Source organism: Wyeomyia smithii, chromosome 3 (genome assembly GCF_029784165.1).
Source record: "Wyeomyia smithii strain HCP4-BCI-WySm-NY-G18 chromosome 3, ASM2978416v1, whole genome shotgun sequence".
NCBI classification, from domain to species: Eukaryota; Metazoa; Arthropoda; class Insecta; order Diptera; family Culicidae; genus Wyeomyia; species Wyeomyia smithii.
In genome coordinates this window covers 107890508-107918161 of record NC_073696.1, presented here as the reverse complement: position 1 = coordinate 107918161, position 27654 = coordinate 107890508, and the positions used below count along the sequence as shown (strand labels likewise).

At 41.7% G+C, this 27654-nt stretch overlaps 1 protein-coding gene across 1 annotated transcript in view; it reads right to left on the bottom strand.

Moving 5' to 3' along the window:
- Positions 1-1885: 1885 nt before the first annotated feature.
- LOC129733294 (carbonic anhydrase 2) overlaps positions 1886-27654 on the bottom strand; it is a 39641-nt gene continuing 13872 nt past the window's right edge. Inside the window, exons 2-4 of the mRNA XM_055695064.1 lie at positions 18175-18590; positions 10100-10171; positions 1886-3146 (exon numbers count right to left, since the gene is read on the bottom strand). Coding sequence (XP_055551039.1) covers positions 2838-3146; positions 10100-10171; positions 18175-18590 — 797 coding nt within the window. The 3' untranslated portion in view covers positions 1886-2837. The remainder of the gene's footprint in view (positions 3147-10099; positions 10172-18174; positions 18591-27654) is intronic.

Here is a 27654-nt window from a genome sequence, read left to right as displayed (position 1 = left end):
TTGACCTTGGAACTTTTAACCTTTTTTCACCATTAGGCAGTAAACCAACAATGTTCAACATTATATGAAACAATTGTTACAAATTTTATCTATCCACCGACATATAAAGTACTAAGATGCATTGAGTCGTTTGCTTGCTATAATCGTTTGAAATCTGATGCAACATTTGTCAGTTTCAATTTCACAAAATGTAATCTAGTATAGAAAACAAAGACGTAGTCCTACGTCAAAAAAAACTTGTGGAAGCGCCTAGTACATTGCAGTATCTCGGAGGTAACTAATTGAATGAAATTATGCGTAGTGTACAAAAACAATCTTGAAAAATATACTTGGGTTATCTCAGCAATGGATGCATTGATTTGATTTCCTTGGCTGCAATTGAAAAGGCTTGAAGACTATTAGGTCATCATCGGACATCTGTTTGATCCGATGGTTCATGCAAAAATTATGGAACAACACGTGTTTATGTGGTATGAGATCAATTGAACATGATATGATAACAATTAAACAAATGAAGCAATTTGGTGCTAGGAATGTTTGTAAGAATGTTCTAAAAATCCATTCTAAACAAAGTAAGCAAAGCATTGGTGCTACATTCCGGTTCGGAACTCGATCTTTTGTTTATTATACACAGACTTCGCAGACAACTGTTTAGTGTACAGGACAATCGCGGGACTAGTGCTACGATCCTACTGACATTAACAGTTTCTCCCGAGCCTTGACTCGAACCCACGACGACTGGTTTGTTGGACCATCTCGGGAGATCCATTCTAAATTCATTTCAATTTACCTAAAAGTGCAAGTATACTCGTCCTGCAGTAAACATAAAACTGTGTAAATGTTGAACAATGTTCAACCAGGCTGTGCAAGCACTAAATAGGCACTCTTTTGCATTACCGTATTCGTTTGGATTTGAACACATATGTATGAAAATTCTCACACTTGGATGGAAGCATATGAACGCAAAATTTTGCACATGTCCCAAGTAACCTTTTTATTTATATGTTTATGTTGTGAATTACAAGAATGCACTTATATACATTTCTAAAATCAGTCAAACCGTTAAAAAAATCGGTTAGTTTATCAGTTCCCATATAAACTGAGCACATTTGGTTACGTCATTTTTAAATGAACCTTCGGATCAAAACGATATTTTCCATCAACTAACTAGACTCTAAGCTCTTTCAAACGCAACTAAGAACAATCGAATCGGTTCAGCCGATGCTGAGAAAATCGAGATATATTGGTCGTAAGAATGAAAATAAACACACATACACATACTTCCGCACACATACATATCTTACTCGATTTTCAAAACAGGTACCTATGCCTTCAGGTATGTAAGCACTCAATGAAAAAAATATGTTTGGGGCAAAATTAAGTTGTTTCTTGTCCAAAATAAATTCAAATGTTGTATGTGTGGAAAACCACACACCAGGGTAAACAACGTAAGTTTTTGAATATCTCATCAACCAAAAATATTTTTTCCTTGGAAAAAACGTATTTTGTGTTAAATGGTTTAGGAATTGTCAAGAAATTTCTTAAAAATCGATAGAGAAGTTTTCGAAAAAAAGAAACAAAATTCGTTTGTGTGGTTTTCCACACAAGGGTATGATGAAGGTTAAAAAAAATTTTAAATTAATTTTTACTACGTAACTTGAAAGCGGACTTGCATGCAAGTCCTTGCGCGATTTGTCCTTGCGAATTTAACCCGGGTGCAACTGACTCCGGATGTAAGGCCTACAATAAGTGTAAAGTTCACGACTTTTTCGTGTCCTCTTAGGAAAGGAGGCTAGATGAAACGAAAATGACGGTACGTTGATAATGAGTTCAATTATTTTTGATGAAAAACTATTTGTACTAAATTTAATAATTGAAAGATCGATTTTTCAACAATTTTCAAAGTCTTTATTATTCACTCACAACATAGATTATAGCACAATCAATTAACAATTCATTTTCTGCGAATAATTTGGTGTATATCCTATTGGTGCGCGTGTAAATATCTAACAGCACTTCCTAGATATTGTAAACACAACTAACAAGCGATAACACTTTAAAAGCCAATATTACACTAAAAACCGTCTTCTCTTGGAAATACTGTTTGCGGTTTTTGATCCCTTTGCTGAATTTTAACTTTGTCGACTAATGTTATTTGGATTTACAATAGGCACTTGCTGTTGTTATTTGATTAAATATCTCCTTCCATATCAAAATATGATTGAATTTTTTGTTGGGTTGCACATAAACAATACAATTTTAAACTTAACCAAACTCTAAAACTAATACATTATCAACTACATGGCTTTTTTGATTTATGTGTTTAAAAGTCGCACTGAAAATATTAATGTAATATCATGCTTACTGGTGCAACCATACTAAAAAGTTTTGAATGAAAACATGCTCAACATTTGATCCCACTGTTCCAATTCCTTATCGAAATTTCTTAAAACGCAGTTGATTTTTTTTAAACCTGTTTATCCACAAATCATTGATAAAGTATTACGGCTTGCATTTTAAAATTGGTCGCTTCATCATCAGCCGCCTTGCTTTGCCACCTTATAAATAAACAGCCGCATATTCTTTCTATAGTTTATTGTTTTAAATTAAATATTTCCGTTTGGTGAGAGACAACCACTAAACCTCCGTTCTCGGCTAAAGTGGATATTTTCACACACACACGCGGAACTCATCTTCCGCTCACAATGTCGTAAACGATTGCATAGACAAACAGACGTACCACGTGCTGTCACAGGTGAAATGCTATTGCTTCTCGTTTGCTACGTAGTATTGAAATCAGCTGCGGGAAAGGGTTTCGCAACCGCTGGACATCCCCCTCAGTGTTCACCGTACTCCCTCAGCTCGCGGTTGCCCAACTCCAGCGGGGGACGGTAGTTGTTGATCACCTTGCCGTATTCGAATGTTTTGTGGAGCGAATCATCGCAGGGACACTCTTCACGTGCGTCATAGCAACGCATCTCGCGGAACAATTCCAACTGCTCGTGGGACACCTCGATCGGTTCCTTGAACAGGATCCAGGTGACCGATTCCGTGCACGGTGGAGTGGTTAATGAACCGAGATAGGTCCAGTAGGCTTTGCTTTCCGGCAGCAGGTGAGCCGGATCCAGCGGTTTGGTAATCGTGACCTGTGGATAACGAAAAAAAATTTGGGTTAGAATTCGTCTTTTGTTTAAACAAATCTTTGCTGCTGTTATGATTCGAAAGTACTTGTTGAATATTTCAACAAATCTTAGAAGAATAGACTGAACTCATCAAATTTTATATCCCGTTTCTACTTATCCTCAAAAGTTGAATTGTCCCAATTTACAATGCTGATATCGATATGGAAAGGAAGCAGATAACTTTCAAGTGGTTTTAGATGTGCCTACATCGCAAAAAAAAGAAAAGACACGGGGCAAGATATCCAATTCGCGCCACGATAACTAACGCTACAACTAGGGGCAAGCGAGTGCTGTAAACAAACAACCGCGTGGGAGGCCAGTAGAGTGTGTCACCTAGCTTCCGCCTTAAGCAATCAAGAAAATGGATTGTGTACGCAAAAATGCGCAGTTCATCACCAACAAGCTACTCCTTCCATTAGTGGCTCTGAACCATTTCTTGATTAGATAACAGTGGTGCGTTCTTCGATCCGTGCAATACAATGAATAAATTTCTTATTCTAACTTACGTAAATTGTAGATTCAAATTACTAAATTATTATTCTGCTACGCTGAACTGATTCCTTTTCTAGCTGTTGCATCCGCTCAAGCAAATGCATGCATTGATTTAAATCACAACCCGAAACGTGCGTCTCATTCGGATCGGCTTGAATGCGCAATCGTCCGTGAATGGATAGCGGGGAAAGAGGGCGCTGCACGGCAGATTCCTCTACCGCCTGCCATCTGTAGACAGGTTCGCCTGTGATAATCACTTGAATTGATATTCAATCTGTGACAGGGTGAGAATAGAGTCCCACTGCAGTGATGCGTTAATTCGAATTGTGATAGCTTCAAGAATGCTAATTCGCATTTCACGAGAATTTCTCGAATGTCAATATGTTACTACCCGAGCTCGATACTTGGCACTGTTGTTGGCTTTGATGATTCACAGTATGGTCAGCGGCCATATTATAAAACCGAAATATTGATGCATGCACAAAAAACTTTCTATGCTTCATTCATTTCTTGTAGTCCAGTGATATGAACATGGACTGTTAGATCTGGTCCGTAGCAAATTATCACCCACCGAATAATTTTCAGTAAAGTTTGGCCACCGTTCATGTAGCACTAGAGAAAGATATGTGGTAAAATCACGATTTTGAATGTTAAAGAACAGATTGACAAGTTTGCAAGAAATATCAGAAAAATCATTGCAGAGAAAACAACTAGTGACCTCTGTAGACAACTGTCTTTCGTGAATTCTTGAGGTTCCGCTTGACGATAGCCCAGTATTTTTCTTTGCAAACTTTAATAGCTTAGTGTGTTTGAAAATCTCTATCCCCCTCCCTCTACCAGTTGCCGTATAAAAATCCTGTACAGGAAGCTATTGTAAGTCTGCATTGACATAAGTTTCATCATCCTGTACCATCCAATCAAACTACGTCAGCATCTTCACGTACAGCTTCCGCGATCGTTGTCTTGCCGACTTGGTTTGCTTATCATCACGATTTTAAGTCACCACTTTTTTGTAAGTCGATAGTCCGGCTCGTTTTTTAGCTCTATTCTCACAGTTGTAGACGAAACTCCCGGCTTACTTACGACACCCGGACAGAAAGTTTGGGATACCGCTTGAAACTACTAGCGACTTTTTTCTTTTGTTTTTTTTTTTTTTTGGCCTCCGGGTTTTGATTTCCCTCGATCCTGTCTTCCTAGCAGTCGACAAACGTTCTTCACATACTTTTGATGACGGTTGAGTTGGCCATATTCAATAATTTTGCCAACTTGGCGAGCGAGTAGCTCGGATTTCTGCGATCCGCAAGTAAAATTTTGATGCGTTACTTCTCTTGCTTCGACGCCATTTTCACAACTGAAGAGCAAGTGTCAAAATCAAACATAAGGCGTGATACCAAAGATGACTAGAACAAGATACCTGACTCTTGCACAATTCGTCGGACATGACTGTCGCTGTGCGTGAGCAAAAGTCGAACTAATTTATACACTGTTAATATGCTGTATACTCAACGTCAAAATCAACTGACGACAAGGCCAAGACATGAATGCTGAAAGGCGAAACAATTTTTTCAGTATCCATGTGGACGACTGTACGGTGCTGCCATGCGATAAATGATAATAATGTGTACGAATGTTTAGTTCTCAAAGATGAAACTTTCCGGAAGAATCAAGAATTATCATCATCATTTAAAATGAAGCGTACCATCACAACTTCCTGATAACCGCTATGAGCTCGCTCTACATCCAAGTTTTCCACTCTTGCCGAGGTTAATAAAGCAAAAAGCGGTTGCCCCGGTGCTCCTGACCATATGCACAACAAGCCGTATGAATAAAAGCATTTGCTTTACTCATCCCGTGCAAATCTGAGGGAGAAGCAGAGTAACTTCTTTTATTCATAGGGCCTAATGGTTCTGGAACCTGGCTTGCGTCATATCAAACTTTAAATTTCGGTAGAATGGGACCTGAAAATAAATATAACCCCTTAATATAAACCCCCACTCTGACAGTCAATCATTTTTTACATTTTTCTTTCGTACTTTGAAGTGCAAAATATATGGCAATAGCATTAAGTGAAAAAAATGATAATATCATTAATCTGCATGTTCTTAAGCGTCGAGCTGACCAAACTGCTACACCATTTTCAAATACAATCTTGAGCAGCTCAACGATCCATGACGGACTATGCACGATAAATCGGTTCTGCACATAGTGACAATTTTATGAGAATTTAAGTCATCAGATGGCAGCACTAACCGTCGTAAATCGGTCGTGTTCAAAATGTATGAAAAAATGGAAGTTAGGTATCTTGTTCTAGTTATCTTTGCTCTTTGTTACACACGATGAGTATGCCAAGACTGACTATGTGACTGCGAAGCACTTTTACAAAAGGGGAAGCAATTTTTTGACAAAAACATATTACAACCATTAGATGTTTGGATGACTTCTCCAAATAAGGCAGTGAACGTTATTCGTTCAATGATACATTATTGGGACGATGCCTATAATCAGCAAGCGGAAACCACTCAATCAAATAGTGGTAGGGTAGCCGGTGGTAGGATCAGGGTGATGAGGCTTACATCAAACGGGGCCCGCCACAATAGATCAAATAACTGGTCGCAGCTGGAAAGCTATCGATTTTATCGAATCATTGACCACTAAGTGTTCTTAGCGCCACCATACTGCGTACTGCGACATGCTAGAAAACCGTTGCGTCTTTTTACACATGAAGAAAAATTTACTTGGATGTCTGTTTTCTGTGATACAAGTTAGCAAACAAAAACTTCTTCAAACGGCTTCATCATGGTCGACAACTTTTTGCTTTCTATTGTCATAAATAAAAAATATCGATTTATAAGAAAAACTTCAGCGCATTTCACATGTTAGTACAGAAAGATTTTCAAAAAAAAATTCAAAGTTGCTTGGGTCAACACACCCACAAAGTTTTATTGAATTTTGAGAGGGTGGTGCCAACATCTTGTCGAGTTGGCACTAAAGCAGTCATTTGGCTAAACATTTGAAAGTGACGGTTGCAGTGTTACGTCTGTTAGTATGTGATTTTACTATAACCACTGACAAACAGACGTGCCGCTTTTTTTTTTATTCTCGCTTATTTTCCGTCGGTCTAGTTCCGCCACTGTTGTGGCCAATCACCGACGCCCAGGGAGGCGACTCCACACCCAGGACCCTAACTCACGACCCGTTTTTATTAACGGACCGGCTTTATTTCCTCATGCGATGGAAGGCGTGATCCCAGAGATTTTTCGCCTCAGGAAATCTCCCGGTGTCGGCTAGGATTGAATCTAGACCAGTTGGGTTGGTTGTGAGTGGATCACGCCACCTCACAACCATCGACACCTATGTCGGCGGTGGGATTCGAACCCAGGCGTCGAGCTTGGTTGGCGGAGACGTTACCAACCACACTAGGCCCCCGCTCAGACGTGCCGCTTGATAACGGTTTCATCGACCAGAAAACTAGCGATTGTTTTGAAATTTTGCTTAGTGGGCAATAATGCCGCTAGTGTCGCTATAAACAAGCGTGCACATTCAGTAATGCCGCTGGTGTTAGATTAGGCAAGCGTGCACACCCATTAGCGAAGACAAAAACCGTTTTACGAAAATAAGTTAGAAGGCAATAAACTCACTTGGTGATGCACGAGTGTAACGTTTCGAATAAAGTCGAAGATTTTCCAGGATTTTTCTTCGAATAGGCACGTCTGCTTGTCTGTGCCAAACCTTTAAATTTTTGCTAACCAAAAGTGACAAAAGTTGCGTTTTTGCTAAGACATATTCTTTATCCAAGTTTCATAATCAATAGTAAAAAAACTCGCTCAATATTGGTTCGATCAGGGTCAATTTTTGTGTATGTATAAGGTTTAATAGGTTAGAATACGCTTTCAAAATGTGTTGAAAAAAATTGAAATAAACGATAAGCATTCTGGAATATACCGAATTCCATGGCAGAATTGCCCCTCGGTGTATATCGGGCAAACTCGACGCAAGGTGAAAGTGCGAATCAAAGAACATAAACATGCCGTTGATAATGCAAAGTCCTGTGAATCTAGTGTAGCCGCCCACACCGTAACTTTAGACCACCAAATAGACCGAAAAAACGCGAAAATTATAAAAAACGCAAGGGAAACGTCCCACTTTAATGCTTGGGAATCGCTTCACATCAGTAATTCGGCAGAACCGCTGATGAACGAAGACGATCCCCCCATCACATCCTGCCTATTTAACATAGTAAAGCAGAGAGTCCTGTAGCATCTCTTTGCTCTCTGACGTATACGAACATCGTATAAAGGAGTGTAACCAGTCGGACTCTTCTCCTGAAGATGGGCGGTATTACGCCCGAAACCGGTCGAGTTTTAAGGTAAAAATTTTAAAATGTTTAATGTAGTAAGAACGATAAGTGTTGTGTTTTGTCCCGCGTCGCGTCGTATGATTGCGTTACAAATATTGAATTTAGATTCTCATAATCCTAGATTGGAGGGTTTCTGAAGGTCGATCAAAAGAAATTAACGCAGAATATAAAACGCAAACGCAGTGGATTCAGAAACGAATTGAACCGCGAAATCGACCTTAGGAAGAGGTGAGGATTTTTGCGTCAACTGCGAATTTCCGCAAAGATCGGGGATTCGGCAGATAATGATGAACGACTGACGTGTTTACGACAATATTCTTTCCTGAATCAATTATTATTGAAGCAGTGTTTGTTAATAACCTTTACGACATATTAACTGGGAGCACACCCACTTAGTGCTGTATGACGAGCTTGAGACTTTTTTTAATGAAAATCGCATGTGGCACACACCTAATCCATTGGGATCTCATCCCAGATCTTGGAAATAAGCTTTTTAAATTGGTCCATAGTGCTCACTTTGTGGCCTTCTTACTTGGCCAGCACGTAGATCAGAGTCCAGGGGATTAAGGTCCGAGGAACTGGGAGGCTACAAAGTCTTATCGAGAAAATTGGTCAAATTTTCGCGATACCACACTTGGACGATATTCGCTGTGTGGACTGGTGGACCGTCTATTGGAGGACGTAATGATCGTTACCGTAGAGGTTCAGAAGTGCTGGGGTCACAACCTTCTCCAGAACATCGGCCTTATAGCACGCGGCGTTGATTCCTACGTTTCTTTTTCGATTAATACCAGTAGGAGCTCTCCACGTCTGGGTACGGCCCTTATTGAAGATGCGTTTTTCGAGCAAAACATAATTTAAAAAACATTCTCCTTCGATTTTTAAATAAAGAATAAAAAACTGCTCGCAATTCCTTAAATGACAGTTCCCCATGTACGGTATATGGACGAAAAGTCATTTAAGACATCTCGAGCAGTTTTTATTCTTCATTTAAAAATCGAAGGACAACGATAGAAATTTTTTTAAAAATCACGTTTTGCTCAGAAAATAACACTCTTTCAGCTGATACATATAAATCAGAAAACTGTGTGAAACTTTAGGACTCAATTACAAAGCATTATTCGTGTATTACAGCAGGGAGGAAAAAAAACCTTCTTATTCCTGAAGCAAAAGAATGACATTATATCGAAAAAACTTAAAACGTTTATTGCTTGAAGCCATTCGTACACACCATCTGGAAAGCACAGTGTTCGTACCATCCAGTTTTTTTCTCAACAAAAAATAAAAGTTCTGATGTCGTCTTGAAGATATCGTGCTTCAACGCCATTTGAAGCGTACTCATGCAATCTTTCCCATATTTCCGGCTCCCACATTTGACACGTGCACATATGCTAGCGCATCGAAATAAGAGAGCAGCGCAAAGACCGCTCTACATAATTCTGGCACAGATAAACCAACGTGCCTTTTCGAAAAAAAATTATGAGAAATCCTCGTGCTTGTTTAAAACGTTATACCTATGAGCCACCATGTGAACTAACTGCATGCTAACTTCCGTAAATACGGTTTTTTTTCTTTGTTTATGAGTGCACATGCTTGCTTGAAGCGACACAAGCGGCGTTACTGCCTGCTAAGCAAAATTTCAAAATCGCACGTCTGTTTGTCTGTGATTCTGGTATTACATGCGTTATCATCATCCGAACAATGACTGTATTGCAAATTTGTTCGAAGTGTTACGTCTGAATAATAACTCGCAAAGATAGACCAGAGGTTCTCGATCGGATTCAGATTCGAAGAATAGGCATATCACTCGAGAGCTTAGAGATCTTCATCTACAAACAAGTGTTTTGTCAGTTTGAAGTTGTAGATTGCAATATATTCTGTGTTTAATCACACTCACTAAACTAGGGCCGAACTAGGACCAAAATGTGGAATAATAAATTATCATAGGTGAAGAAAAAAAAATTTAATTACTGCGGGAGCCTGGTATATAATGGAAGGAATATGATGTCAGCAGCCAAAGAAACATTTTAACAAATTGTAATATTCAATAACACGTGATAAAACTTACTCGGTCACCCTTATGTGTGATGAATGGTAACATTCTCGCGATGGTATCCAGCTCAGGATGGGGTTTTCCAACCTAGAATATAGAAAACATTTTTAGATTTTTAGTCATTACATACTTTGGAGGCCGAATTTCCATGCACTTTTAAGGTGAAAAAGCAAATCGAAAAGTTAAACAACCTTCAAACGACCAGCCATCAGCGGCTGTTTGTCCCATTTTATACGCATCGTATATTATTGGTGTCGTGCTTTGCACACCTCCTGTGCAGTATTTACAATCCTAGCCATGACCGAAGACCGTTGCGTCATCATAATCCAATTAGAAAGCGGGGTAGACGATTGTAAAATTCGTTCTCGATGCCGATTTGAGTGGGAGTAGTGTCTATAAAATGCACGTTGAAAGTAACATGGTTTGTCAGCTCTCTTTGTTGGTGATTATTTGTTTCCTTTGACCTACTCGACGCAACTAGCCAAACAACCAAGTATGAGTACGTAATCGTACTTACATTCATTTGCTAATGTCACAACGATGCAACTCATTACTCAACCCAGCACGGTTTTACGCGGAAGACAACAAAATGTTTCTAGAAATTTGCATTATATATTTTACTCTTCGATGACGAAAAGATAAATGCAGATTTATCTGCCTGGTCTAAGCCTAGAAACTGATCAATCAACTGCATTTGCTGCTACGCCAGAGTAGCAGAGCAAGGTCATATCGCATTGTAATATAATAGAGAACTTGGGGTTTTCCTCATTACCGATTACCGCAGCCGCCACTCACTGCGAGACTCAAGTCCCCAGCTTGGCGCGATTCTAACGAATCTGAGACCGCATATTCAAATTGCGTCACCACGAACGCTCTGCCGAGTTGCGCTGCTGCAGTGCATTTAGAACAAGATGCGAACAAACGGTTTACTCCACGCGGCTTTGCTTCGTCGTTTAGTAATTATCTCGTTGGAAAGAATTGAATAAATCAACATTCATCAGCTAGTTATTGTTTCTCGAGCACTGACCACACCAAGCCGGACTGGATGAATGACAACGAACGCTATATGGATTGTGCTGTGACAACGTTCGACGCTCTATATGGCATGATATCTGTTTATCAGCCTGCGTTTCGCCGGTTGCACTTTTTGTCACATGGCCTGCGGCCAGCGTACCAGTTTTAGCTTAGTAACAGTCACATCCGACAAACCTTAAGATGTATAGTAATCGCTTGAAGGCAGTACAAAATCTAACGCCCTTTTGCAATGGAAACGAAACCTGTAACCTATTGCACGAGAAATAGATAATTACTTCCTAGGTGCTGAACAACGTTGGTTTACATGCTGTTAACCCATTAGATAATCCTTTCGATCATTTTTTTTTCCGGTGTCAGTACCGGGGTGTCGAGCCGCTATTCTACACGTGACTGCTGCGGCACTCGACCGGGTCCCAAGGTACCATAATGTTGTGCTGTTGTGATATATGACCGGGCAGCTGGCGATGAACAGCATTAGCACACGTTTAGTAAATTAAAGAGTAGAGGGCACTGTTTTTGTTTTGTTATCCGAGAAAACTGTCATGCTTGGTTTTCAGATTCGAAATACGATTGCTTCCATGATAGAGACCGTCGGTGGAACTAGAAACACCGGTTGATCATACAGCAATTGTGCGATGCATTTAATTCCAGCGCACTTGGATTCACAGTGGCGGTGATAAACCGACCGTTTGAGTCTCACAAAAGTTGAAATATAGCTTCACAGAAATTATGCTAGAACAACTGTATTATATGCTAGTGTGGGGACACTGCTACGGTGATTCACTGTGATGTCAATAAAAGGAATTTCGTTTTGTTATGGTAAACGAGCAAATAAAAACAGAAGTACAAACATCTCTCTTTTTATAACGGATAACAACCAGAAAAATCATACAGTCTGTATGAATCGAATATTATTCGATCAGAGCACCAAGCAATGAACAAAATTTACATCAATCTTGATCAAAAATACCCAAAATAGAACAATATTGTTATTTGCTCGGATATCACCTACTTATAAAAATCATAACTTTTAAACCATTCCTCATAAAAGTTGGTATTTGAAATTTTTGTGCGTTTTGACAAAACAAGTAAGTAAGCGTTTAAATGAAGCCGAAGATGTTTTGACTCGATCTTTTTTGCAATCTGCCTACACGATAAAAGTTTTAATATTAAGGGGCTGCATTGTGGACAGTGCAAGTGTGTCTAAGTGCCTTTCGAGTTACGAAATGCTACGGCTGTATCTAACAGATTCATTAACATGGTACCGGATCCATTCATAAAAGAAGGCAGTATTGTGGTTTTTCAACGGCGGAATTCCGACTAAAAGTTAAGATGAAGAATTGTCAGTTCTGCTTTACCGAAATCGAGCTTCCAGGCTTTGCAGTCAGCGAAAGTGAGATAATACCAAACAATTCCTATAACGAGGCAATCAAGAACTTGCCATTTCCGACCGACGTGAAGCAGTTGAACAATCGCAGATTCATGTAAGCCCCAGAGATGGTTGACCAACTTCGAACGGGCTTGTGAATCGGTTCGAGGAGATGAAGATTTCCGACTGAAAACTGAACTGCAGTCTTATAGAGCCAGGTACCGAGGCTGAATAGTGGACTATAACTACGCACCAAAAACTTCTCGGGGCTTTCCGACGTCCATGCCACCCAGTGATTCAACGGTTCCCGTACGAACGCAGCCACCCACCCATCAGGGCCCCAGCAGAACTATCACCAGCGATGCTAGAAACGATCATTCAGGGCCTCTTCCCAAGCCACGAACCAAGTCCCTGGCCTCCGACTGACGAGTCACCTCCAACCGTGAGGGACGGCAGTCGTGCAGAGGCAGAAGATGCGGTAAGGGTGACAGATGAATTGATCGAGATCGCAAACTCCCTAAAGATAGGCAAGGCACCGGGACCAGATGGAATCCCGAACTTGGCCATCAAGATGGCCATTAAGGAAGTCCCCGAGTTGTTCAAGGCGGTCATGCAGAAATGCCTTGTCGACTGCCTCTTCCCGGACCTGTGGAAGCGCCAGAGGCTGGTGCTGTTGCCGAAGGTCGAGAAACCACCAGGTAACCCATCGGCATACAGACCAATTTGCCTGCTGGACACGGCGGGCAAGGTGCTTGAGAGGGTAATCCTCAATAGACTGGTGAAATACACAGAAAGAGAGAACGGTCTATCAAGCCACCAGTTCAATTTTCGAAAAGGTAGGTCCACGGTGGATGCAATTCTCTCCGTCCGGCTGAGGTTGCAATCCAACGTAAAAGTAGGGGCATTCGTTATTGCGCGATCGTCACGCTCGACGTGAAGAACGCGTTTGACAGTGCCAGCTGGGACGCCATAGCCTTAGCGTTACAGAGCCTCAGAGTGCCGGCGCCGTTGTACAAGATTCTGAGTAACTACTTTCAGAATCGAGTGCTACTGTACAACACAAACGAGAGTCAGAAAGGCGTCCCAGTTACCGCAGGTGTACCGCAAGGTTCCATCCTGGGTTCGTTATTGTATAATGTCATGCATGACGACGTGTTAAAACTAACACTTCCTCCAGGGGTGGTGATTGTGGGCTTCGCCAACGATATAACTCTTAAGGTCTATGGCGAATCAATTAGAGAGGTGGAGTTGAAGGCCGCGCTATCCATACGCCTAGTGGAAGATTGGATGCACTCCAGAAAACTGGAGCTAGCGCACCATAAGACAGAGGTTATCGTTGTAAGTAACAGAAAGTCGGAGCAGGAGGCATTGATCAGTGCTGGTGCATGCACTATCTCCCCAAAACGCTTCTCGAAGCTTCTAGGGGTTATGATCAATGACAAGCTCACATTCGGGAGCCACGTCGATTATACCTGCAGGAAAGCTTCCATGGCAGTAGCGGCACTATCCCGCATGATAGCAAACAGCTCAGCGGTCTGTAGCAGCAGGCGCAAAGTCCTTGCTAGCGTGACTACGTCCATACTCAGGTATGGAGGACCAGTGTGGTCCAAGGTTTTGGGTACCTCGTGCCATCGCGACAAACTCGAGAGTACGTACAGGCTAATGTGCCTAAGGGTCGCGTGCGCATACCGAACAGTGTCGTAAGAGGCGGTTTGTGTCTTGGCTCAGCATCATCGTCAAAGAGGATGATGGATGAGACCAACGCGACACGAGGGGTATACGCAACACCATACGGTCATCTTCAATGGTTAGGTGGCAGCGGGAGTGGTCCAACACTACAAAAGGTAGATGGACACACCGACTCATTCCAGAGTTAGCATGCTGGATTAATAGGCGCCATGGGGAAGTAACCTTCCATTAGATCCTGTCAGGCCATGGCTGCTTTAGGCAGTACCTGCATAAGTTCGGGTATACCGAGTCCCCTATGTGCCCCGCATGTACGGGTGCGGAAGAAAACGCGGAGCATGTGTTCTTCACATGTCCGCGTTCGAGCGGATAAGGCACAAAATGCTGGCAATAAGTGGGACGGACACCACACCAGAGAATATTGTGCGTAGGATGTGCGAGAATAGGGAAATCTGGAGTGCGGTCATCAAGGCCCATCATAGATCGTTAGTATTTTGCAGGGCACCAATCGACGGGAAACCATCGATGTGCCCCAGTTAGTTAGCGATGAACTAACTGGCCTGTATAGGCTGCTCTGCTAGAGAGGTAAGTGCAAAAAGCACGACTGGCCCCCTCCCTGAAGTAATGCCTAACGGCGCGCGGTGGTCCCGGGGAGACCAAGGGCTTTAGCTGTTCAGCTTAAGGTTGCTCAGCATGGGTGAAGGCAGAGCGCAGGCATGGAATGTTGACTGATTCGGGTCGGGATAAAAAAAATCCGTTTCGAGAGGGATGCCAAAACAGACTAGGTAACTTAAGGTCCCCAATAACAATAATTTCGTCACACGGTTAGGCTTTGGAGACTATCGTTGACATCGACTGGAGATGCATATCAATCAATTGCTTGTCGCCTGTATGATAATTTCCGACCAGATAGTTGGACGGAGACCCATACCTGCTCAAGAATATTCCACGAGTTCTCATGGATCAAGTTAGCTTTTAAGCGACGATGGACAGCAATAAGCACACCTCTACCAGTCCTTTTTAGGCTTTTAATGAGACCACGGTCGCAGCGGAAGCCCTCGTACTCCGAGCCGAATAAACGTGATGATTGAGTGCGATCATCCAGCCAAGTTTCCGTGAGCGCAATCAACTCGTAGCGGCCCTCTGAGAAAGCTAGTAGATAATCCTCGATGTTCGATTTCATAACGCAACTTTGATGTCTATTGCAGTGTTTTATTGTTACGTGTTTACTGAAAGCCTTGTAACTTTACAATCTTCAACACATTCAAATCGAGGTCGAGGAGAGAAACACGTCTGGACATCCGGTGGTGATCAGTGGAAGAAGTTACTCCAGAGTATATCCAGAAAACTAAACGACTGATAGACTAATCGATGAACCAGTTCGAGTGGACAGGACGGGACAGCAGTAGAAGCACATCCACGACACAATCAGTAAACAAACGCGAGAGGTGATAGGCACGACAGTCAAAAACAACCCGTAGTGAATGATTCGATGCTGAGTGTCTAGAGGTGACGGAGGAAGATAACCGGGCCAACGACAGCACGTCCTCGCGGAAAGGGAGAACAGCTTCACAAGGCACGACACAAGAAATTTATATAGAGCGAACGAAAGTAGCTACCGAATCTACCAGCTACCATCTACCAGCTACTGTGTAATGACAAGGAGGGGAACCTGATTACCGATAATCGCAGGCGTTGCGTTGGAAACAATACTTCGAGTGCTGTTGAATGATGAGGAAGGTGGAAGAGTCGTCGAAGGAAACAGGAGAAAAATTGGGAAGGATGGATAAGCTGTGGATCCACCAACCTTGGATAATAGGCTGAAGAACCACAAAACCGAAAAAACTGTTCAGAGTCGGGATGATTAGCCTTAGGGTATGGTCTGAGGACAAACTACCTATGAACTGGATTCAAGAGCTCATATGCTCTATCTATAAGAAGTAACGTAAGCTCGACTGTAGCAATTATCGAGGCGTAACTCTCCTCAATTCCGCGTATAAAATTATCTTCAGCTCCATAAACTGAGGCCGTGTCAGCAAACCGTTGTTGGTGAATTTCGATGCGGTCTTCGGACAGGACTATTTACAAACGACACCTCGAGACAGATTCTCAACAGGTTTCGAGAACACAACTTGCAGGCACAACATCTGTTTATAGACTTCAAGGCGCTGTACGATTCAGTTAGATGCAACAAACTGTGACAGATTATCATGGGGCTTAAACATAATTTCCCAACAATACTAATCAAGTTGATAAGTGCGACACTTGACGGTTTTACATCACGCGTCAAAACAGCGGGCGAATATTAGGATGATGCGTTTGTGACGTCTAATGGTATGAAGCAAGGGACCGGTCTCGCGAACCTGCTGTTATGTTTAACATGTTATGTCTCGGAAGGTGTTATACGATGGGCAGGTGTGCAGGGAAGCGGAATCGTCATCACGAATTCTCACATACCTTTGGGCCTCGTAGATGACATTTACATCATCTGTGTGAATCATAAAGCTGAGGAGGAGGCCTTAAGAGAGGTGTTGCGAGAATCGGTCTCATCAGTTCATGGTAACTGGCAGAGAGCGTGATAGTTGTTAGTTCTATGGGTGTTTTTTTTTCATTATCATAGTGTTGGTACTGCAATGAGGATGAATGGGGATATCTTCGAAATGATTGATGAATTTGTTCATCTTAGCACACTCGTACCGTGTGAGTTGAAAAAACGGATTACGGTAGCGAACAGGACAGGAATAGGAAATGTGTAGCCATCGAAGGGCCATCGGGCTGTGAGACCTGAAAATCCTCACGAATTTTGCGCTCTACAGGACGCTGATCCTCCCGATGGCCCTCTACGGACATGAATCGTAGACGTGAACGTGGTAGGAGACTAATCAGCGAGCAAATAATATTCTGCAGGAACCTCGTGGAGGATAACGGCTTCATGGCTGACCTCGGATGCGTTGGATACACGCTATCGACGGGGATGCTCGAGCAGCTGGATTAGTAGGCGTCTAGAGAGAAGCAACCCATGCTCGAGTTTTGTGGAGGCGTATTTAATAATTAAATGAGTAAAAGTAAGCAAGGAAACAATCAGACGTTCATAAGAAGGTATCTGCATGTACTCTTACGTTTCTAATATAGATGTTTTTGTACTTTTCTTGTTTCTCTATTTTATCACATTGTTTCGCTACATATAGTCCATTATTTTTAGTCGAAGAAAACGGGCCACAAACTCCTGAATTATTTTAATATCGACAATTTTGATGGCGGGTACGAAAACTCTGCTTCACTAGCTGTCTTACGAATATATCAAATACCGTTCATCAAAGAAAAACTTTTGCATAAACATTATTCGAAAAAAAAACAAAATTTTAGCCCTTTTGTGAGTACCGAAGAAAACTCCCTGCAAAACAAATGCTAAATTTGAAAATTTGGGCGGATTGTAGTACTACCCCTCGATTGGGATTCTTCTCAATGCGCAAATGGCGTCAAAAATTGTGTTTATTAATGAGATAAGTGTAAAAGCACAGCGAGATTAATTCTTTGTTAAGCGTTAATTTATTCGAGCATTACCTTGAAAAAGAGTAATATATGAGTACGTTAAATGCGCAGCTCTATAAACCATTCGACGTTTCTGGTCCACTGGACATTTTATTAGACTTTCGTGTCAATTGTCTAAATATTAAACTGCCAACCACGGCACACCATAAATTCAGATGCGTCAAATTCTCGAACGCTAAACGGTAGGTACTGGTTGTGGAAGAAAGAAATAACACACAGACAAAAAATTCCCAGCACGTTCCGATCACGCGCCACTTCGTTTCGGACTTGTGTACAACTCGCATATCGTCAAGAAGAGTGCGTTGTTTTGATGACCTTTGCAAATGAGTCGTTTTCGAGTGTACGGTCTGTGATATTTATTGTGGTTTAAAATATTCGTTCGATTGTAGACACACACAAGGAAATCGTTCAGCTTTGATAGACTATAACATGGTTTTTATGAACTCACCTTCAAAAATACACCCAAAACGGCCAGTCCATCGGGCTGGCCAGCAGCTTCCGTAAAGCTAGCATACTTCGTGCGATTCCAGTGCACAAGATGCATTTCACCGGCGAATGATTCACCGTCCACGGTATGCTCCGAACCCCGTGAGTCCGAGCAGCCCCAGTGACAGTGGAACTGCTCGAGAATGAATTCTGCATCCTGGAGGGGCCCACCAGTGAGCAGAGATCCTTTACCGTTAACATCCACCCGCCAGCAGTACCCTGGATTGACCAAACTGCGTGTGTTCTCCGGGACGTAGGTCCACCGGAGTGGCTTCTCCTTTAGGTCACTTGACTGCTTCGTTCGCGAGGTGACAATGTTCACCGGCGATTGCCGTTGTCCAGCCGCTTCCGGATACATTTTTGGCCACACATGCGGTCCTGTAAGGAAAAACAAACAATGCGATATATTTTGAAGTAGAATACTTCTCTCGGGAAGTTCGGCTACATAGGGATGTGAAATGAAAATCTAAAACCGAAAAAAGTGAAAAATATGTTCAGTTTCAAATGCTAATAAATCGGTTAGTATTCGATGGATTTCCTTCGTGCTTGCAGCAATAGATTGGAAAATCTTCTAAGATTCTTCCCAAAAGAAGATAATTGTTATTTTATTATTCACACTATTGTACTATTGAAAATAGTCAAGGCTTTTTTTTCTATTCTCGCTTATTTTCCGTCGGTCTGGTTCCGCCACTGTTGTGGCCAATCACCGACGCCCAGGGAGGCGACTCCACACCCAGGACCCTAACTCACGACCCGTTTTTATTAACGGACCGGCTTTACTTCCTCATGCGGTGGAAGGCGTGATCCCAGAGATTTTTCGCCTCAGAAAATCTCCCGGTGTCGGCTAGGATTGAATCTAGACCAGTTGGGTTGGTTGTGAGTGGATCACGCCACCTCACAACCATCGATACCTATGTCGGCGGTGGGATTCGAAGCCAGGCGTCGAGCGTGGTTGGCGGAGACGTTACCAACCACACTAGGCCCCCGCTTTAGTCAAGCCTTGTCAAAACGAAAAATTCGACCTCTGATTGGTCGTTATATGATTGCTTCCCAAGCACGGTCGACAGAATCATATACCTTGCAATTCAAAACATGCTATTTGGCCTATATAAGAGCCTGTTTCAGCCGAAGCCGCTCATTATAGTTCTAGACAGCGACAACAGCAGTCGTCCTCCCTTAGCAACAGCACTAACAGTGCAGTGGATACCAGCGATGGCGAAAAGCGGCCACAGCTGTGGCGTAGCAATGGATAGCGCACTAGTTGCAGCGGATTCCAGAAACAATAGCAACTGGGCCAGCTAATGCAGGGACAGTGGATACCAATGGCAGCGTATAGCGGCTACAACTGTGGCGTAGCAATGCATAGCACACTAGTTGCAGCGGATCTCAGCATCGATAGCGGCTGATGCAGTGAGGCACTTTAGTGAAATGCAGTCTCTGTGCGATAGTGGGCACTAGTGAATGCATTCAATGAAAAGTTGACTTATTTTGACAACACGTGAGCCGTCTAGTTTTGAGTGTTAAATCAGCATTTCACTGTTTACTTCATCACAACGAATACTTTGTTCGTACTGTCAGTGATAACGCAAAGATGTAATCGGCATCTTATCCGATACTAAATTGAACAACAAATTGTCCTTTCCAGGATGAAATTAAAACCTGATGAATAAATTTCATCTCAAAATTTGAAAATTGTCAAGCCCCAACCATAACAAGTAACTTACTATATTATTGAAAATATTCAATCCTTGTTGAAGCGCAAAATTCGATTGATCTGATTAGTCAACGTTTATTGACTAGAAAAAATGACTGACAGCCGGGTTATCTTTCTTGAAAAAGTATTCTACTTCATCCTTGCGGTCGTGGCTTTGCACACAACCCTCCTGTTTTTTTAATTCAAATATCAAAAGCTTTATATAGGTACGCAATGTAACGTAACAGGTAATCACTTTCTCTTTCGTCTAAGTTGACACACACACCCAACAATGACAGCCGACAACGACGTCTATCCGGTCAGGTTAATATTTAAAGCTGATAATAGCTTTTCAATTGATTCCACCCGTCCTCGCAACGCGTCTGGCAGAGAGAATGGTACCAAGGCGGTACACCAGTAAACACCAGTATTGTTGATACTTTTAGCTGATTGCAATTGTTTTATTGTACACATGCTGATAGTAACTTCGCATTTGGATTTAAAGCAAAAATAATTGATGTTATAGTTGGAGCAATTTTCAGTGGTTGACTGCAGGTATCCAATATAAACCTTGGATGATTGTTGATAATGCAAACCAATTCAACAGCCTTTCATGCCGTATGAAATTCAATATTAATCCTCAATAAACTGGGGAAGCCTATTAACTAGTGACTTTTGAAAGAGAAACCGTTGATAAATAGATGTTCCCAGCAGACTTGAAGCCGTTCTGATACAGCTATAGACATAATAATAGGTTTGTCTTCACTGCTGTAATTGAGCTTGTGTTAGCGACTTTTATCGGCTGTTATATGAAGTGGTGGTTAACCTTCCAATGTTAATTTTATTTGGAACAGTTGAACATTACCTCGCACAAAAATATCTGTAATTTGTTTGAATGTGTAATGGTCGAAATTCCAATCACGTGACAGTAAAACTGGTTGGACATTTAAGGGTCAACTTGAAGTATTCTCTTTCGATTTTCTCTTACAGGAAAAAGGGTTTGTGTGCTAGGTAGGCAGGACTATGTGACAACGTGGATTCCATCTTGTTTAGTGGCTATGAATATTTGATGAAGAGCGGAAAAAATTACCGTGGTTCACGAACGCTCAGTAAAGCTGTAGAAATTGCATTGTCGACGTCCTGCATACGAACTCTTATGGATGAGGGATCAAGTGGTTAATCGAAAACCACTTGAAATGTGTTTAGTGATCATTATTTCATGGTCATGCTCCTGCAAGGCATATAAGCACATACAGATTGTGTCATCCACTCGATGTCCTGCTTCCTTCATTTCCCTCGATTAAATAATTTTTTTCTTGTAAATAAAAAATCGAATTTCGATAGATATCCCAGTACCTTGAAATTTGAAACTGAAGGTTATGGTCCTTCGGCATCAAAGCATTCTTCCTGTCCTGCTTATGACAGGTTTCTTTCTCTGTTCTAGTTCATACAATCTAGACAGTGCTTACGTCGTTATGATGAGCCACGAGATAACAAGCTCCTGTACGTACTAGCGAAAGTTAAACACTTTTTAACTGCTACTCTTTACAACAAACAACTCGCGTTTACTAACACACGACGTGTTGCGTTTGTACGGACGTTCAATAAACGAAAAATTGACAGTGCTTCAAAAATTTAGTAAAGTCAATTTATATAAAAAAGATCAAATGACGTAAGTTTGTCTCTATCCACCAACCTCATCTTGAATTGCATTTCGCGTTTCAATTGCTGCAAACCAAAACATCGCGGGTGCGACAAACGAGGGGCACAACAAACAATTTTATTAGGTGTTGAAATCTTTATGACACACGCCTGTCGATATGGCCGTTTTGATTGATCTCAATTGCACTGCAGTATCTGTGAAGTTATCATCCTGTTAACTGTCACGAAAAAGGCCAATAAAATTGACGCCCATTGCTACTGGAATTTTCCCAAATCGCCACCCCAAATCATCTCGATTGGCGTGAATTGATTTTGGTGAACGCTTTTTTCGAGACGTTCGATTTTACTCATCATTGGAACCGGAAAAAACGACAATTGAAGAATGGTTTTGTTCTGGTTAAAAATTTGGGAGTATTTTTAACTGCAATCAAAAAATCAGTGGAAACAGTTTCAATAAGGTTAACAAGCTCACAAGTTAAGTACTAAACGGAGTGCAGAAGGTAGTAACTCTCTTTGTACATATATCTGTATAGTCTGATAAAAAAAAACAGGTCAAGAGCTATAATTTTACTACATTCACAGGGTTCTCTTTTCTCTCTTCGTAAATAATCATTCATCTGACGAGTCTTATCAAGCCTTTGAAACAATCAATTGTCTTAAACTGGGTCTGATATGACGGCTCCGAGGTGAAACAGAAGACATAAAGATAGAATGTCAAGTGAGAAATCATATCAAATGCAAATTGTTTTCGCAATTTAATGCCATCACTTTAGTGCATATGAGGAAATTTTGACAGCAATTTACAGTTTTGGCAAGTCGTTGCTTCTGTACCAAGAAAAAAGGAATATTTTAGCTGATTTATTGCACTTGTTTATTAATGGTGAAGATGAGTGATAGAGTCTTTCGAATAAACGAGAAAGACAAAGATTGTATTGTTGCATGATAATAATAATAAACGTTTACTCAGTCGGCTTTGACGCGATTCTCTGTGTCGCAAATGCGAAATTCGTAACATTTCGTCGTAGAATATATAACGCACACAATTCGCTTATCTTGAATGATATTGCCTAGACAATATACGGCCTATCTGCGGTGATGACAATGATTGCTCACGTCGACAAATTACTTTTTGTTGCATATCTTACTCACACTCAAAGTAAACAATTGGAGTAGTCACCCTACAACGAAGAAAGAAAGGAAAATTTGCTCCCTGTAAAGCACAGCCGAATCAAACGCTGCCTAAAAACTGTTAAATACGTTAAATATGTTGACAAACAACAGGTAACACGTGAGCTATAGGTAATGCAACGAGTCCGTATCCGCCGCGAACCGCCAATCGGTTGACTCATGGGCCCAAAACAGCACACACACAGGCGCGTTGTTTGTTTGCTGGTCACACACCGCGCACCGGTGTTGTACACAAACGGGAACAATAAACACGAGATGATGTTTTCGATTGGCGTCTGGTACGACCTACAGGCGAAATGTCACGTGACCACCGGCGAATTGGCCGAACGACGATGCGTCAACAAACAACCAAAGGTGGCAACAGAGCGCGTCTGAAAGTATCCATCGAAGAAAGGACGCAACACGGAGCTGGAACTGGTTACTGGTCCGTAGGATAAGCTGTCCTGATTTGGGTTTTACCAACCGATTGTATACAGCAGTGAGTAAATTAGATGTGTAAGCTTGAAATAAATGTCACTTGACACATTGTTTCCTACCACCTCTACGCATTCTACCTATCTAATGGCGACGATTCGCATCATTGATACCCCCGCGAACCGGTTTTCGCGGTGAACTACCCAATATATCAGTCATTCCGGTTATTAAATCATGTGCGAATCCTGCTCTACACTTCGGCAACAGACTGCCTGGGTGCCATTTTTTCGCCATACGATATGAGAAGGAATCACACCGAACCGTGCATCTAAGCGTATTCTCAGTTTCGCATTGATTAATGACGATGCGATGACAGAGCGAGAAAACCGGTTCATTCGGTTGCTTGGACATTCCGCAACCCATCCACAATGCGTCGGGCCCACACCACCGGCCTGCAAAAGTCTAGAGAAACCGTGCTCGAAAAGCACGTGCGATAAGCAGAATTGCCACGATAACACAACACTGCAGACAGCGGTTAAGCCGGTTTGACGAAAAGTAAACAAATAAACGGATGCGAAGTTGAACGACACTATACACTATGGACTGCTAATTCGTTTTACGGCGCACTAAGCTTTCGAAAGGAGGTTGGTACCGGAGGACTGTATCAATAGAGAAGGCGTGAATTGAGAGTCATTAAATTGGCATTAAGCGATCGATAACAATTCGCTAGTCTTCACAGCACAGGATTGGGGGGAGCACAGGGTCTTGGATTCTAGTTCCAAAATCTAAAGCCAATTTTACGACAACGTCGATATACCAACAATTACTGTAGAGTTAACCTATGCGAGAGGAACTCACGTGCTTGCACGGAAATGCCGCACATTGCGGTTAATTTAAACAAGGGGTTTTTAAGCAGCATTGCATACAAATGAATAAACCGATTCTACCAAGACTCCCAGCTACTTATCGAAGTGTTTAAACCAAGCCTTCCAGTAAAAAGGAAAATTCGCGCGATATTATTACTTACTAGTTTGTCTTGAGAAACTGGTTTTAATAAGCTGTCACCGTTTTCCTTTACGCGATTATCAAGAATCAAGCTTGCACACTGCAGCTTTAATGTAAATATGAATCAAGTATTTAAGAAACCTGTGGAATTTCCTCATCTTTTGAACAAGTTGTGTTTTATTGACATTGCCATTTTAGTTGGTATGTTTATGAAGGTTTGAAATAAAATAAACACTTTTTATCAACAGCAACACTATTAATCTTATAGAAGTGGTTTAATAACTCTGATTGAAACCGGGTGTAAATAAATGTTGGTTAGCGACAAGCATTTACAAATGAACGTGAGCTAAACTGCACGTTCCATTGACGTTTCATAAATGTTTTATAAACCCAAAACATAATGCAACAAATCAAAAACCGACCACTAAGATTTCCCATAGTGTTGGAAATTTGTCGTATAAATAATCACAACAACAGTAAGCACTGAATAAATTCTACAGAACTCATTGTATAGGTAAGGGTTAAATAGTAAATTCTCGACATCTTCTCAAAGCATCTTTTCCTTGGTCTGTTTAGTGAAGAGTGTCCCACTCCCACATCAAATTGCATCACGGGAAAAACGTTATTTTATCTTGAAAATTTGAGTAGAAGTTGGTTTGGAGTGTACCTTTTACACTGTATTTTTATCGCTGTCAGTTTTTCGATGATTAGAAAAAATACCGTTACCCGAAAAGCATCGCGAGTTGATTTTAGGCAAGCACCTGGAGAATCATCAACGCTCTCATCGGGATAACGGAAAACAACTTGGAATCGTGCAATCAACGGTGAGTTGTATGATTCAACGTCACTATGAAACTCTGAGCATCGAGCGGAAAGAAATACGGTCAGAATAAATGTTCTAGTAGTGATCAGGATCGTAAGCGTGTTATGAAAGCGTTTACACGGTGGTTGGTCTGGTACCTCTACACGACAAAATTAGAATAGCGGAACGAAGCTAGATCCGTCCAGAAGATTATAAGTCCCTCGTGTTGCTTCAATAGAGGAATCAGACCCTTCTGTAAACACTCTTTGCGGTTGATCTCTCCGTTTACAGTTCCGATAGTCACATACGGCGCACTTCTTTTTCCACATAAGCAAAGCGCTTGCCAAATCAGTTATTTTTGGCAAACTTTAAAAGCTTCGGTTTACTTATTTCCTCCAGAACATCAAACTTGTGCTGGACAGTCAAGATCAGTAAGTCTCATCATCCATGATGAGACAATGAGGCTTCGTCAGTATCTGCCGTTCGTCGCGATTTGGAGCCTTCTTTATTTTGTACGTATGTAGTCAGTACCTACCGGTCCTTGGCTCTCTGAACGAAAGGCTTGGGCAGATTCAACTTTTGGCCATATCTCTGACCGAAGCCAAGTAACCATGGACATGAGCCTCCCTAACGCACCAAAACTAAGGCCTATCGAAAGATACTAGGCTATTATGAAGTAGACATTACGAAAGCATCTCGAGGTGGTCAAATCTCAAACGAACAAGAAAGTCCAGAACTTTGTCCTAACCCTCTGCGCGATTCTAAGGGACTCGAGAGTATCCCCGAAATACGCACGTTTTACACCACTTGCACCTTGATGACCTTAACTAATCACGTCAGTTTATCGAGGAAGCCATTGTCGAGCTTGATCTGCCATAGGTGGTCTCGATCGACAAATTCAGATTAGTAGTGATGATATCGAGGTGGTAAACGAGTTCGTGCACCTGAAATCCCCGGTGACTGATGATAACAATACCAGCAGAGAAATTCGACGACGCCTTGTGCCTACTTTGGACTCCGGAGGACGCTCCACTCGAATGAAACTCGAAGCCACACGAGCCTGGTGATTTACAAAACATTGATTAGACCGGTTAGCCTCTACCGCCACGAAACTTGGACCATGCTCGTGGAAGACTAACGCGCCCTTGCTTTCTACGAACGAAAGGTGATGCGTACCATCTGCGATGGAGTGGACACGCATCTGCGATGGACATCATCGAAAATCGGGAGTCCACAGTAGTCTGAACATGTCGTAATAGTTTTCTATAATGACCCGACTTAAACGAGGCGACGAGACGCACAGTGAGCAAGGTGGCTCGATCAAATGGAAGATGACCTACGGAGCCTCCGCAGATGGCATGGCTGCTGTGCTGCAGCCATGGACCGAATTGAGTGGAGACGACTTTTTCGAACAGTAAGGGACAACTTCAGCCTGAAGCTGACTGGTATGGTAAGGTGTGGTATTGGCCCATGAAACTCCTGGTTAAAGGTAATAGATGACGGAACAATATTTGCGAAAATGTTTCGTAGACGGTATTAATAAGTGAGATGCCGCGGTAGTTGCGGCACAGCTGCTTCCATCTGTCGAGCACCTCGCTGGCATCCGTGCGAAGGCTATCATTTGCGTCGCTACACATGTCCGCGCAGCACATAGCCTCTGCGAGACTGGTTCACCTTCCCCTATAACTGCATAGAATATCAAACATTTAACATTAACATTTTTCATTACGCTTATTATACATCGTGTATCTCCAACTGATATTGAGGTTCCTCTTGCTACCGTGTAACGAACAGGAATGAAGTTGAGTTTTCTACACGCAGTCTTTTGTGTCGAGTTGAGCGAAGATTTGTACAATATAGGCGGGGCGACGCAGACTCGAGAATGAGAAACGAAACAAAACACTCTACTGAGTCAAAATATGTAGGCAGCGGAGTTTATTCCGTCCATGTTATTGTTATCGGGTAGTAAGGCAATAAAGGAAAAAGTGTATGGGAAAGCTCGTCTTTGGAACTTTTCGCCTATTTTCACCAATAAGCAATGCAAAACATTATATCAAACAATTGTCACACATTTTATCTATCCACCGACATATAGATGACTAAGATGCATTAGGTCGTTCGTTTGCTATAATCGTTTGAAATCTGACGAACATTTGCCAGTTTCATTTTCAATTTTGCAAAATGTACGCTAATATAGAAAACAGAGACGTAGTCCTACGTCAATAAAAAAAGAAACTTTGTGCCTTTTCGAATGTTAGACCAGAAAAAATTCAAAACAAAAGGAGGCAAAGTTGTTCAGTTTTGTAAGGCCTACACACCTACAGAGTTTCATCAAATTCTGAGAGGGGTTCTGCGCAAATAATGAAGAAGACTCCTACTTGCAGAAACAACGGAATTATTTTTCATAACAGTGCTTTACTCAGCCACAACAATGCAAATTGAACTAACTGCCAGTACGTGTTGCCAGTTTGCGATTCTTTTTACAATCAGTGCATTCAGTTTTATATCAATCATTGCATCTCTTTGATATCAACTCGTGTAAAAAAGTTTGTTGTAACAAATTAATTAACACCAGATTTGAAATAAATAGAAAAGAATTAAATTTTTTCTTGATCATATTTGCTATTTGACCTTGAAGTCAAAAAAAACTTTTTGTAAAAAGTACAGAATGGAGAACT